The sequence below is a fragment of the Pan troglodytes genome, chromosome 11 (genome assembly GCF_028858775.2).
Source record: "Pan troglodytes isolate AG18354 chromosome 11, NHGRI_mPanTro3-v2.0_pri, whole genome shotgun sequence".
Classification (NCBI taxonomy): domain Eukaryota; kingdom Metazoa; phylum Chordata; class Mammalia; order Primates; family Hominidae; genus Pan; species Pan troglodytes.
In genome coordinates, this window is record NC_072409.2 from 15652922 (window position 1) to 15668532 (window position 15611).

The 15611-nt window shown below is 44.5% G+C and overlaps 2 protein-coding genes across 2 annotated transcripts in view; one reads left to right on the plus strand and one right to left on the minus strand.

Annotated features, from left to right (window-relative positions):
• OR1L8 (olfactory receptor family 1 subfamily L member 8) overlaps positions 1 to 15611 on the plus strand; it is a 265279-nt gene that overhangs the window by 18007 nt on the left and 231661 nt on the right. The window lies entirely within an intron of this gene.
• Positions 2346 to 3308, minus strand: OR5C1 (olfactory receptor family 5 subfamily C member 1). Its single transcript, XM_528420.6, has one exon. It carries the CDS (start codon positions 3306 to 3308, stop codon positions 2346 to 2348), a length of 963 nt encoding a protein of 320 aa, XP_528420.5.

Sequence of the window (15611 nt, forward strand, 5' to 3'; positions counted from 1 at the left end):
ACTGTGACTTAAACTTACCACAAACATTACCCATACACCAACTTAAGTCTAATGTGAACTAAACTCTAACTCCAATTTAATTGAGCAATACAAATGAAATCCAAACTCCAATATTATTTAGTCTCCCATTCTAACACTAACCCTAAAATAATTCTAATATTTCTAACAAGATTTATCCAAACTCTTATTTATTTATTTATTTTTTTACATGGAGTCTCGCTCTGTCACTCTGGCTGGAGTGCAGTGGCATGATCTTGGCTCACTGCAACCTCCGCCTCCTGGGTTCAAGTGATCCTCCTGCCTCAGCCTCCTGAGTGGCTGGGATTACAGGCATGCACTACCATGCCTGGCTAATTTTTTTTGTATTTTTAGTAGAGACAGGGTTTCACCATGTTGCTCAGTCTGGTCTTGAACTCCTGACCTCAGATGATCTGCCTGCCTCGGCCTCTCAAAGTGTTGTGATTACAGGCGTGAGCCACCGCACCTGGCCCAAACCCTTAAATTTATCCCAAATATACTACTAATAACAACCAGCCCAAATTATAAAATTTACATAATTATAATTCAATCATAAATTTGCCTGATCATTTCTTAATTCTCCCTAACCCTAATCCTAACCTACTGTAACTGAACCCCATCCTTAGCCATAGCCTGACACCTAATTTTAACCCGATTCTAACTATTCAATCCTAATCCTTTCCTAACTTCTATCATAAGCCTGAACTAGTCTAACCTTGGCCAAATTCAAATCCAGCTGTTGGGAGTCTAAAAGTGATTTGTGCAAGTTCTGGCTATTAAGCCATTTTCCTGAGACATGGAATACATGGGCCATAGGGGATAGATGTTTCCCTTTTCAGATTCTGTCCCATTCTTTGGTCAAAGTGGATCCTGAAGATGTTCTCCTGGACTGAGGAGGGCAGGCGCAGACACACTGGCCATGAAGAAGCTTAAAAGGTCAAGAATCTAGGAACGCTTGGAACTAACATAGCTCTCACTTGGTGCTTCTGGGGATTAGCCTCTTATAAGTACAGGTGGCAAATAAGCTTGTATTCCTTTACCTGGTAACATCTAGGAACTTTTATATTACTACTATTTTGAGATAGGGTCTTGCTCTGTTACCCAGGCTGGAGTGCAGTGGCACAATCACAGCTCAACGTCAGCCTCGACCTCCTGGGCTCAAGTGATTCTCCTGCTGCAGCCTCCCCAGTAGCTGGTACTACAGGCGTGAACCACCACGCCTGGCTAATTTATTATTATTATTATTATTATTTTGAGATGGAGTCTTGCTCTGTAGCCCAGGCTGGAGTGCAGTGGTGCGATCTCGGCTCACTGCAAGCTCTGCCTACTGGGTTCACACCATTCTCCTGCCTCAGCCTCCTGAGTAGCTGGGACTACAGATGCCTGCCACCATGCCCAGCTAATTCTTTTTTTTTTTTTTTTTTTTTGTATTTTTAGTAGAGACGGGGTTTCACCTTGTTAGCCAGGATGGTCTCGATCTCCTGACCTCGTGATCCACCTGCCTTGGCCTTCCGAAGTGCTGAGATTACAGGTATTATTATTATTTTTAACTTTTAAGTTCAGGGGTAGTACATGTGCAGGATGTGCAGGTTTGTTACACAGGTAAATGTGTGTCATGGGGGTTGGTTGCACAGATTATTTTATTACCCAGATATTAAGCCTAATATCCATTAGTTTTTTTTTTTTGCTTCTCTCTCTCCTCCTACCCTCCACCCTCCGATAAGCCCCAGTGTGTGTTGTTCCCCTCTATATGTCCGCGTGTTCTCATTGTTTAGCTCCCACTTATAAGTGAGAACTTGTGGTGTTTGGTTTTCTGATCCTGTGTTAGTTTGCTGAGGAAAATGGTCTCCAGATCCATCCATGTCCCTGCAAAGGATATCATCTCTTTCTTTTTTATGACTGCAAAGTATGCCGTCATGCCCAGCTTATTTTTAACAAATTTTTTGTAGAGATGGTGGGGGGGTCTCCCTGTGTTGCCCAGGCTGGTCTTGAACTCCTGCCTTGGCCTCCCAAAGTGCTGGGGTTACAGGCATGAGCCACTGCACCCAGCTGAAAGTTTATGTTTTGAATGTTGAAGAACCTGAGGCAGTGCAATAGAAACATTAGCCTGGTCTAGCGTCTGGCTCTAGGTCTAGCCCTAGATGAACCCCAAATCTTTTTCTCCCTGCTATAAGCTTTCATTTCCCTCTTTACTGTCCCTTAAACATGACATGAGACATCCAAGCCAGAGGAACATCCCATCTTTACCGACAGTGACAGGGGCCAGAAAGAGGCCCCGACCTTCCTCATCCCCTCATAGTCAGACCTACCCAGCCTCCCTGGACTAATCACTGGGACCCCTGCCCTGGACAGTGGAATCGGCTCCAGGTCCGCCTGAGGGCCTCCTTGACCTCCTTATTGCGGAGGCTGTAGATGAGTGTGTTGAGAGCCGGGATGACCAGGGTATAGAACACAGAGGCCATCTTGTCAGTGTCCAGGGCATAGCTGGAGCTGGGGCGCAGGTACATGAAAATGAGTGTCCCGTACATCATGGCCACGGCTGTGAGGTGGGAACCACAGGTGGAGGCTGCTCGCCGACTGCCCTCGACGGAGCGCATGCGGATCACAGCCCCAGCGATGAAGCCATAAGACACCGTGATAGCTAACACCGTGGCTGTCTGGATGAAGCCACAGATGGCGAAGAGAAGGAGTTCATTGAGACTGGTGTCACTGCACGAGATGGCCAGCAGTGGAGGGATATCGCAGAAGAAGCTATTGATCTTCCGGGAGCGGCAGAAGCTCAGGCGGAAGGTGAGGGTTGTGTGAACAAAGGCGCTCACTGCCCCACCCAGGCCTGATGCTCCCAGCAAGGCCAGGCATAGACGCTGCGACATAGCTGTTGTATAGAGAAGTGGGTTTCTGATGGCCACGTAGCGGTCGTAGGCCATGGCTGCCAGCAAGCAACACTCAGTATCAGCCAGACCTGCAAAGACAAACATCTGGAGGGCACAGGCTGTGTAAGGGATGGTGGCTCGGGGCAGCAGCAGGTCCACTAGCATCTTGGGGCCGATGGCGGAGGAATAGCAGACATCCAGCAGGGAGAGGTTGGCCAGGAAGAAGTACATAGGTGTGTGGAGCCGGGCATCCATGCGGATCAGCAGCGCCATGCCCATGTTTCCCAGCAGGCTCACCAGGTAGACAGGCAGGCAGGTCAGGAAGAGGGCCACACGCAGGTCCCAGCGATTTGTGATGCCCAGGAGGACGAATTCAGCAGGGGCAACCGCGGCCCGGGTGAGGTTCTCTGAGTTCATCCTACTGGACAGAGACTGAGAAGAGGCAAAGCAGGAGGGAGATAAGAGAAATGGCAAGGCCATGGCCAGGGAGAAGAAAGCATCCTGTACTGGGAGTTAGGTAGGCTTGGGTTTCAGCCCACCTGTGCAACAAAATTGCTGTGACCTTGGGCAAGCCATGTACCTCTCAAAACCTGTTTCTAACTCTTAGAAGTCGTTGCAGAAGCCTTTTTTTGTTTTTGAGACGGAGTTTTACTCTTGTTACCCAGGCTGGTGTGCAAAGGTGCGATCTCAGCTCACCACAACCTCCGCCTTCTGGGTTCAAGCGATTCTCCTGCCTCAGCCTCCCAAGTAGCTGGGATTACAGGCATGTGCCACCGTGCCTGGCTAATTTTATATTTTTAGTAGAGATGGAGTTTCTCCATGTTGGTCAGGCTGGTCTCGAACTCCCAACTTCAGGTGATCCGCCCACCTCAGCCTCCCGAAGTGCTGGGATTACAGGCGTGAGCCACTGTACCCGGCCCGTCTTTTTTTCTTTTTTCTTTTCTTTTCTTTTTTTTTTTTTTTTGAGATGGAGTCTTGTTTTGTTGCCCAGGCTGGCGTGCAGTGGTGCAATCTTGGGTCACTGCAACCTCTGCCTCCTGGGTTCAAGTGACTCTCCTACCTCAGCCTCCCGAGTAGCTGGGACTACAGGTGCCCGCCACCATGCCTGGCTAATTTTTGTATTTTTTAAGTAGAGGCAGGGTTTCACCATGTTGGTGGTCAGGCTGGTCTTCAACTCCTGATCTCAAGTCTGCCCGCCCCAGCTTCCCAAAGTGTTGGGATTACAGGTGTGAGCCACCACACCCAGCCTTTTTTTTTTTTTTTTTAAAGAGACACAAGGTCTCACTATGTTGCCCAGGCTGAACTAAGATTCTTGGGCTTAAGTGATCCTCCTCCCACCTCAGCCTCCCAAGCAGCTGGGATTATAGGCACGCTCCACCACACCCACAGTGGTCTTGTCCCTCTTATTCACTTTTGTGTCTACAGCACTGAGAGCATTGCCTAGCACATAGCTGGTGCTCAAAAAAGATTTGTTAAATGAATGAATGGGATGATATTTAGTGTCCAGCCAATGATTGAAAACTTTGTGACTCTATATGTGTTCTCCTCTCCAGTTTTCCAGGTAAGAAAAGAGACAGTGGAATGAGCAGAAATAATCTTCAGATCCAAGGGGCACCTGGCCATGGCTTTTGAGGTTTGCTAGTAGGGACATCTTTCCTTTGGAGTAAGATTGGAGAAAGGAGTAGCCTGGTATCTTGGGAAAACAGTGGGGAGTAGAAAGAACAGAAAATGTGAATATATTCCTGAGCTGAATTCTTGGCCTCTCTGAGCCTCAATGTTCTCATCTGGATAATGGGGGAAAGCTGCAAGGATTCGATGAGATAATGCATGTAAAGCTTCTCACACAGGGCCTAGCACACGCAGGCATTTAACAAAGGCCCTGTGAATGGAAGTGAATTGAACTGGATGCTTTGGCTCCAAACTGGAAGGAAGCAACTTTATGGCAATCAAAAGTAGTATAATTCCCAGAAAATGCAATGTTGCTTCACACTCCTGTGCCTTGCATTTGTCCTCTTTGCCTGGAACCCATTTCCTCCTTTTGTGTTTGGAAAAAGTATCTCCAGTGAAGCCTTCCCTGATCTGTCCCTTAAAACTAAACATTTTTCTTGTCTGTGGCCTGCTGCACTGGAGCATACAGTAGTTCCCCCTTATCTATGGGGAATACGTTCCAAGACCCCCTGTGGATGTGTGAAATCACAGATCGTACTGAACCCTATATATGCGATTTTTTTCCCTATACATTCTTATCCATGATAAAGTTTAATTTATAAATTAGGCATAGTAAGGGATAACAACAACAATAATAAAATAGAACAATTATAACAATGTACTATAATACAAGTTATGTGAATGTGGTCTCTCTTTCTCTCTGTCCCTCAAAATATCTTACTTTTTGTTTTATATATATATATATATATATATATATATATATATATATATTTTTTTTTTTTTTTTTGAGATGGAGTCTCACTCTGTCACCCAGGCTGGAGTGCAGTGGTGTGATCTCGGCTCACTGCAACCTCCACCTCCCAGGTCCAAGTGATTCTCCTGCCTCAGCCTCCTGAGTGGCTGGGACTACAGGTGTGTGCTACCATGCCCAGCTAATTTTTTTGTATTTTTAGTAGAGATGGGGTTTCACCACGTTGGCCAGGTTGGTCTCGAACTCCTGACCTCAGGTGATTCGTCTGTCTCGGCTTCCCAAAGTGCTGGGATTACAGGTGTGAGCCACTGCACCCAGCCTGTTTTTAATAGTTCCGGGTCACAGTTGACTGCAGGTAACTGAAACTGCAGAAAGCAAAACTGTGGGTAAAGGGGAACAAGTGCTGTACCTCTCTCATGCTGCTTCACCATTCTATTGCAAATATCTTTTACATGTGTGTCTCCTGTGAACTTTGAGCTCCTTGATTCAATATTCATTCAACAAAGTTTTATTGAGCATTACTGTGTGCTAAGAATGCCCCATAATTCATTTTTGTATCTCCACGGTGAGGTATATAATCAGAGCTCAAAAAATGTTAGTTGAGTCCATAACACAGTGAACAAGAGTACAGACATTAGCAGCATGAACACTTGCTTTTGAGCCCTAGTTCCACAACTTTCTGGTGTGTAACTTCAGGCAAGTCACTTCACCTCCCTTAACTTTGGTTTTCTCCTTGCAAAGTAGGAATCATAATATCTCTGTGGAGGTTTTTAAGAGGCAATAGGTGTGCAGGAAGGGGCCTGGAGCTGAATAAATTCTTCTTCCCCTCCTTTTAAGAGAAGTTTAGATGTTAGGGACTTACCTGTGCCCAGTGAGGATGGTGAAAATCTCCTACAAAGCACAAATTGGATGAAAAATTTTGACAATATCACGTTGGTGAGGTTGTGCTTGTGGAAATGTAAATTGCGACATTTCCGACCACTGTGCACGCCCCAGTGTCTTAAGCTACTCAGTTTGCTATAACAAAATGCCAATAGACTGGGTGGCTTAAACAACAGACATTTATTTATCATGGTCCCGGAAACTGGGAAGTCTGTGGTTAGCATGTCAGCATGGTTGGGTTCTAGTGAGAGCCCTCCTTCTGGCTTGTAGATGGCCACCTTCCTACTGTATTGTCACAGGGTGGGAACAGAGAGACAGAGAAAGCTCTCTGGTTTCTTATAAGGATACCAATCCCATTATCATAGATGCCACCATAATGACCTAAATAGTTTTAGACCTAATTACCTCCCAAAGGCTCCTTCTCCAAATACCATCATATTGGGGGTTAGAATTTCAACATGAATTTTTGGGGGATGTAAACATTCAGTCCATAGCACCTGGTAATTCCACTACTTGGTGTTTACTTTTGAAAACCCTCTCATGTATACAGAAGGAGACAAGGGAGCATGCATTCCTGGACTATTTGTAATGGCTAAATAAATGTTAGTCAAACCTAAATGTTTATCAATAGGCTCATGGGAGTTAAACAGGAATGGAGTCAACCTCTATATAACAATATAGAGAAATCTCAAGAACATATTGAGATCAAAACATAATTTTCAGAAAAAATATACAGATTGATGAAAAAACTCATAACATATGTTTTTTTAATGTATGTGTATATAAGACATACTGCTGTCTGCTCCAAACAGAGATGGGGCTCCAGCTAAAAGACCCGAGGGCATTTCAGAGAATTCCATGGCCTTTGCCCCCTGCTATGTCAGAGTTGATCCTTCTTATCTTTTAAGATTCAGCTTAGGGGTCATCTTTATCTGAGCACCCAACTGCCCAACCTCTCATGCTGGAACTCCACTCACCAGTCTCTCTGCATCATATCATTATTCCATTGTTGTATAATTACCTACATATTTATCTCCTCTCACCTGATCAAGCATCTTAAGATCTGGGACTGTGCTTAATTCACCCCTCTGTCCATAGGCATACAGGATTTTAGGTATCTTCCCCCTTCTCCTTGGTGTGTCACTGGTGGAGGTCAGACAGCTTCCAGGGGTACAGAAACAGGGAGTTCCAGTTCTACTCAACTACCTGTTCGCCAAGAATGAAGTCTGCTACCTGGCTGAAGTTCTGCACACAGAACCCAGTGGGTGGCCAACCCCTTTGTATTTCAGTCTGTCCACATGGAAAGCAAACACAACTCACCTTTACCAAGTGAGGAGCAGAGGTGCTTTGAGTGCCTCTCCATTCCTCCATCTGTAAAATAGGGACAATGAGACTTCAGGACTTTTAAGGTATTTGAACGTTTTGGGTACAAGTACCCACAAACTTCAGTTAAGTAGGTATTGTGGAGTGTGTGTGTTTGCGCACACAAAACATAGAATTAATTCTCCATTAACGTCTCTCTCTCTCGCCTTACTACCCAGGAGGAGCAATATTGACGTTCTAGGGTTGTATACGTCAGTGTGGGACTTGCTAATAAAAGAGGAGGACTCAGGTTTTCATAAGCAGCAACTTCTGCGTTTGCTCTTTGGTGCTAATCAATGCTAGAAAGGAACTGGAAAACTTCAGGTTCCTGCACTTTTAGGTTCCTGGTTGCCTCTAGTTGACTCTCTTGTCTTTTCAGATCCTTCCAACATTCCTACTTCTGTCTGACTCCATATTTATCTTTCAGTCCCTGAGATTAAAGCTTATGAAGTCTGTCTATGTATATATTTATGTATGCATGTATGTATGTATTTATCAATCTATCAATCACTTAAATATCAATCCATTTTTAATTATATACTCAAGCATTTTTTAACTACCTGTTATGGGACAGGCACTCTATGAGCACAAGGGATACAGATGTCACTATAACACATCTGTCACTGCTCTCACGGAACTTTCAGGCTGGTGGGAAGAGAGAGCTCTCAATCAAATAACCACGCACATACAATTACAAACTAACATATATATGATCTGAAGGAGAGGAACACATTTCTCTCTTTCTCCTCAGCTTACTGAATGGCATATGATGCCAATCAATGGAGTGACTGGTAGGTCATTGATTGATTGATGATTGCATGAACAATCTCATTTGATACCTATCACATCCTTATGAAGCAGATACTTTTATATCTACTCATAGATGAAGAAATCCAAGCCCAGAGAAGCATCTTTTACTTTTGAGGGTGATTGTTCCCACCCTCTCCTTTTGTTCCCACCCTCTCCTTTTGTTCCCACCCTCTCCTTTTGGCCCAACAGTGGGCCACCCCCCTGTTGTGCCTCTGCAGTACCCTTGTGCTGGTCCACTTCACTCCAAGGACTGCCATGTCCCTGGTCCAAGCCCCACTCATGTGATCATGTGTGAGCTTCCCAGCTGGTCTCCATGCTGACCACATCTTCCCCTCTCCACTGTGCTTCTCAAGCCTTGTCTAAGCATTTTACTCTAACTGTGCATTAGATAACTCCAAACACTTTGCCAAGGGTCTCCACAAAAACAGTTTTCTAATATTGTTTCTTCTATGCAAGCCTTTGCCCTAGTCCTATCTCCTTATTATTCACTCTTCTCCCCTGTCTTTGATGCTAGGCCTACTTATTACTATCTTTTGAAACTCTTTTGAAATTATTTCCCCTGTCTAGAATCCCTTTTTTCCTCTTGTTCCCTGTATTAGTTTGTTCTCATGCTGCTATAAAGAACTGGCCAAGACTAAGTAATTTATAAAGGAGAGAGGTTTAATTGACTTACAGTTCCACATGGCTGGGGAGGCTTCAGGAAACTTACAGTCATGGCAGAAGGGGAAGCAAACATGTCTTTCTTCACATGATTGCAGGACGGAGAAGTGCCAAGCAAAAGGGGAAAAAGCCCCTTATAAAACAATCAGATCTCGGCCTGGAGCAGTGGCTCACACCTGTAATCCCAGCACTTTGGGAGGCCGAGGCAGGCAGATCACGAGGTCAGGAGATTGAGACCATCCTGACTAACATGGTGAAACCCCGTCTCCACTAAAAATACAAAAAAAAAAAAAAAAAAAAAAAAAAAAAAATTAGCCGGGCATGGTGGCGGGCACCTGTAGTCCCAGCTACTTGGGAGGCTGAGGCAGGAGAATGGTGTGAACCCAGGAGGCAGAGCTTGCAGTGAGCCGAGATCACGCCACTGCACTCCAGCCTGGGCGACAGAGCAAGACTCCATCTCAAAAAAAAAAAAAAAAAATCAGATCTCATGAAAACTCACTATCACGAGAACAGTAGCATGAGGGTAACCGCCCCCATGATTGCATTACCTCCCACTGGGTCCCTCCTATGACACGTGGGGATTATGGGAACTACAATTCAAGATGAGATTTGGGCGGGGACACAGCCAAACCATATTGTTCCCCTATTCAAGTTCCTAGCTAACACTTTTTTTTTTTTTTTTTGAGATGGAGTCTCGCTCTGTCACCTAGGCTGGAGTACAATGGCATGAACTCTGCTCACTGCAACTGCCACCACCCAGGTTCAAGCAGTTCTCCTGCTTCAGCCTCCTGAGTTAATGAGATTACAGTCACGAACCACCAGACCTAGCTAATTTTTGTATTTTTTGTAGAAACGGGATTTCACCATGTTGGCCAGGCTGTTCTTGAACTCCTGACCTCAGGTGATCCACCTGCCTCAGCCTCCCAAAGTGCTGGGATTACAGGCATGAGCTACTGCACCCAGCCCCTAGCTAACATTTAAGCCCGATTTAATTTGTGTCTTCTCTGTGAATCTATACCCAGCCATTGCAATCTACTTTGGCTTAATATTAAGGGACTTGTGATGTTTTCTGCAACAGTATCACTTTAGTTTCATGCATTCACCACCCCAAGAGGTATTCACTCTTAAAATAAGTTGGATTCTGCAGTCGAACATAGGCTGCCATCACATGGAGTGGTTATAACACAGTCTCATTGGCTGGAGCCATTAGGCGAGAGATGGAGTTTGTATTAAAGATGATGCTATGATCCCATCCTGTGAGCAAGGCAGACATGGCTAGTCAGTCATGCTACTCATTCTTACTGAACTCGGACTAGCCTTAGAATCCTTCTTATCTCAGTGCTTGTGGAAGTCACTGCCTGAGAGTTGGGGTTTGTAGGAGAGGTGCATCATCTTTGTTATCCTTTGGTTAGGTGCATGTCTTCTCTGCAATTCAACCTTCCCTTTTTCAATCCTGAGTTTTTCATAACATTTTCCAATGAAAAAAATCTTTAAAAATTAAATTTAATGTTAATAATAAATATGAGTACATTGTTAGAAGTTAGTGTTTTCTACTTTGCTCTCTTTTTGTTATTTATTTTTAGGAGCAATATAATGCACTGTACAAAATTCAAGAGGCACCAAAGGGTATTTAATAAAAAACAACTCTTCCTCCCGCCTTGCTTCTGAGTCCTCTATTCCTGCTCTCTAGAGGAGACAGCTGCTAGCAGTTTCTTGTGTATCCTTCCAGAATTACTTTATAAATGCACAGACATATATGTATATATTTATTTTAAAACTTGTATGTTAGCATATAAATGGAAATGCTAAGTCAAAGAGTATATGTACTTTATTTTATAGATACTATCAAATTGCTCTTAAATAATGATGTACTAATTTATATTTCCACTAGCAATACATAAGAGTACATGCTTTCCAACATTCTCCATAATACTGTTTTCAGACTTTTTGGTCTTTGCCTAATGATATATAAAAGTACCTCATTGTAGCCTTAATTTACATTTATCTTATTATGAATGAGAATGAACATTATTTAATAAACTTAAGAATCACTTGTGTTTCTTCTTTTGTGAATTCTCTGTTCACATTCTTTGCCAATTATTTGTTGAATTTTTGGTCTTTGTTGCTATTAATTAATTTATTATTATTATTATTTTTGAGATGGAGTCTCTCTCTGTCACCCAGGCTGGAGTGCAGTGGTGTGATCTTGGCTCACTGCAACCTCCACTTCCTGGGTTCAAGAGATTTTCATGCCTCAGCCTCCTGAGTAGCTGGGACTACAGACACATCCCACCACGAACAGCTAACTTTTACATTTTTCGTAGAGATAGGGTTTCGCCATTTTGGCTAGGCTAGTCTCAAACTCCTGACCTCAGGTAATCTACCTGCCTTGGCCTCCCAAAGTGCTGGGATTATAGATGTGAGCTACCACGCCCAGACTGTTGCTATTAATTTAGAGTACCTCTTTACATTTTGTGGACATTAGCTCTTTGTGATACAAATTATATAATTATATATATATTTCTATTTTGTCATGAGTCTTTTGACTCTATGGTTCTTTTTCTTTATGAAAAGTACATTTTAATTTATTTAATTGAATTTGTAAATTCTTATTTTATTGGTTTTAGGTTTTATGTTATACATAGAAGCCCTCTTTCCATTCTAAGATTATAAAAATATCCTCCCATGCTTTTCTTCTAGTACTTTCATAGTTTCACTTTTTTAGATGGTTAAATATTTAGTCTACCTGGAATTTATTTTGTGCTTGTTGTAGTGTGAGGATCCAACTTAATTTTTTTTTCACCAAAAAATTCAGCAGAAAGAATAGGCTGAAGGTTCCTCAGAGTTCGACATCATGGTAAAATTGTGAGGCATATCCTCCTCTCAGCTGTAAGCTCTGTGAAGGTGGAGGCAGTATCTCTTTTACTGTTATTGCCAAGCACCTGGCACATCATAGGTGCTCAGTGAATTCTTGTGGAATGATGAAGGTAGTTCCCTTATATACTCACTAGAACTGGCTGAAGTGCATTCCATTCTGCAACAGAGAGACTTCAGCCCGCCCATGCTCACCTCTAGGATCAGAGTGACCAACAATCGAAGGGAATGGAAGGGAGAAGGAAGGAAGGAAGGAAATAAGGAAGGAAGGAAGGCAGGCAGGAAGGAAATCAGGCACATAAAGGCAAAACCTTTCTTCAGCTACAGAAGCAGTCTCAACACAGGCTTCCACTGAGCATGCTCTTCACATTCCTGGGGAAGGAAGAATTATCCTAACTTATGGTGACCGACAGTCCCAGTTTGCCTGGAACTGAGGAGTTTCCTGGGACACAGGGCTTTCAGGGCTAAAGCTGGAACAGTCCCAAGCAAACCAGGACTCCCCTCCCCTCCCCTCCCCTCCCCTCCTTCCTTTCTTTTTAGCTGGAGACTTGCTCTTGCCACCTAGGCTGGAGTGCAATGGCACGATTTTGGCTCACTGTAACCTCCGCCTCCTGGGTTCAAGTGATTCTCCTGCCTCAGCCTCCTGAGTAGCTGGGATTACAGGTGCCTGAGACCACACCCAGCTAATTTTTTGTATTTTTGTAGAGATGGGGTTTCACCATGTTGGCCAGGCTGGTCTCAAACTCCTGACCTCAGGTGATCCACCCGCCTTGGCCTCCCAAAGTGCTGGGATTACAGGCGCAAGCCACCATGCCCAGCCACATGTGCCTGATTTTCTATCTCCTACAAAATTTATGGAGTACAGCCTGGCCCAGTCAGTATCAATGTATGTTGGCTTCTAGCCTTCATTTCTCCCCCCGCTGCTGCTACCTCTTAAGCATTTTCACTTGGTGGTGCAGCTGGTGGGTGGCATGGCTTGGGATTCCCACGTGGTTCTTCTGACCTCAGCTCCAGCTGCCTGTCCCTTTCCTTCCCTGGTTAGGAGTATCCTTCCTTGAAGGTAAGAAACCCGAGTTCCAAAGAAAGAAGAGAAGAGATTTGTCCCAAGAGACATAGTAGTTATGAAGGAGTAGAGTTGGGGCTTGAACTCAGATGTCTCAGCTCCAAATCAAGTTCTTGTCTTAAATGCTCTCTACGTGGAAACCCTGATTAGGTCTCTTAATAGATTACCAAGCTAGTTGTTGCCACTGTCTTTCCTCGGTTGCCACCGTCTTTCCTCATCTTTAGATTGAGCAGTTTGGACTGATAAGCAGTTCCCACTCTACTGTGCGGACTGGTGTCATTAGAATTACTACTGGAGCTTTGTGAAAAAATAGATTGCTACACACAGTGCCCAGATATCCTAAACAATTGATGCAGAGTGGGGCTTGGAAATCTGTAGTTGGAAAAAAATGTTCCAGGTGATTCTGATATGCAGCTGATTTGGGACCCTCAAGCAGTGCTTCCCAACCTTTAGGGTGCATAGGAATCAGCTGGAGATAGTATTTAAATGCAGTGCCTGCCTCAGGACTGCTCTGAAAATTCTGCATTTCTAACAAACTCCTAGGTGTTTGTTGATGCTGCAGCCTGGGCACCGCTTGCATGGTAAGACCCTAGGTGATATTGGACAGTATTTCCAGCTTTGATATCTTAGGATTTCAGCTTTCTGGAGGGTTCCTTAGCCTCTTCCTGCTAGCTTTCTGCTGAACTCTGTCTTGACTTATCCTCTGCTCTCCAGGCCCCACTGTACTCGTGAACGCATTTGAGTCCGGTGGGGCTGGCCTCCTGGCATTTCTCAATATGTGGCTTGCCCTTTTCTTAACAAGCCCAAGTCCTTAGATCATCCTCCCCAGGACACAGACATTTAATATGTCTTGGTTCAGACAGCAGCTGCTGTCATTGCAAAGGCATGTGGTTATTGGATTGTTAGGACATACCTAAATAGTGGAGGTGGGTGGGGAGTTCTTTCAGCAGAGCAGCTTCAGTGCAGCCTGTGGCATGAGACTGGCAGGGGGAGGTAGCAGGGACATGCCCTAGTCCAGAGGTAGTAAGAGGGGGACTTATAGTCTTTGTAGCCCCTGAGGGAATGGCTCTTTCTGTTTTCTTCCTGCCGCCTCCTTCCCTTTCCACTGTCCCAGAGTCCATGGAGACTCTCTCCACATCCTTTGGGGACCTTGTGACAGATGGTGGCAGGGGAATGCCGGGATGACTCACATTTTGGTGCCTGGGGAGGTTGGAGAAATTTGGCTGAGTGGGTCCCCAGGCTCTGTGTGGGGAAGACAATCATATTCCTCAGTGACAGGAATCCTTCAGGCTCACCTTCCTCATCCATTCTTTAGGACTCTGTCTTGTATGTATTTACTTATTACTATGCACTAGAATCTTTGAAACCCTTCTGCACAAGCCCACATTCTTCTTGCGATTCTCCTAATATGTCACAGTGGTCCTCTTGCCTGAAATGTCTTGCCCCTTCCTTGTCTAACTGGTACTGTTTGTTGCAAAACAAGCTCAAATACTACTATCTGCAGGAAGCCTTCCTGCCTCTGCGACAGGGGTACTCTTTCCCTTGTGCATCTTTGAGATGTGTATATAGTAGTATGAATCTGACGTAAGGAAACAGACGATTGTGTCTGATGCTGTCCTAGACTAACAGCAACCTGAGGCCAGGGCTCAGCATGGAGTAAGCGCTCAGGAAAGTAACTCTTGGAGACAGGCCCAGGCTTAGGCGATTCTTAAAAGCTGTGAGGATTAAAAACTACTTGTAATGTCCATCTAGGATTGAGAACTACTCTCCAAGAGATCAGAATGGATGGCTAAGTGGCTCAGGCTGTGGGGAATAAATGACTATGGGGTGGGAAGCTGCAACCTGGCTAACTTGTCCTTTACGTTAGCAAAATGTTCTTTAGTTCACGTAAGTAGCATTTATTATATTCTACTATGTTCTGGGCTTAAGTTTAAGAGCTTGGAATACAACAGTGAACAAGCCATGGTCCTTTTATTTTTTCATAGAGCCCGCAGGGAGAGTCAGAATTAACTAAACAAAAGTGTGGGGGAAAATGTGTCAGGTGGGAATAATGGCACGCGGAAAGGCCTGGGGGTGGGAATGCAGATGGCGCATTTGAAGACTCGAAAGAAGACCAAGTGGGACGGGAGCTCAGAGAATGATGGAGAGAAAGGTGTGACTGACCCTAGAGATTTTTCATTGAGACTACAAATAAAATCCTAAGCACCCCCAACCAGCTGAACGGACCCCCTTCTTGGCCAAGGGGATCCCAGAGAAACCTTAAAAGGTTCAGGCCATGATGGGACAGGAGGTAGGACATGTCTCATTATACCTCCTTCCTTTTGTGGTTTAGACACAAAATGACCAGCATTAATGTTAAAATAGAGGTCACAAGATTGAGGCAATGGATTCTGCGGCAATAAGATACAAACTTATAAACGAGACTTAAGGCTACGCCGGGCAGGAGTTAAGTCCCTTGAAAGAATAAACTATGTTCTAACTGCCACAAGGTTTTTCTTTTTCTCTGGCAGCTGAACAAGCACTGGCCTCAAGATAAGCAATATTAAAACAATTGCAGCTCCACCAACCACTTGATGCTGGCTGACTGACCTCCCCTTCCACAAGCCTTAACGACAACTTTGATTGGACAAAAGACTGATTTCAGTAATTT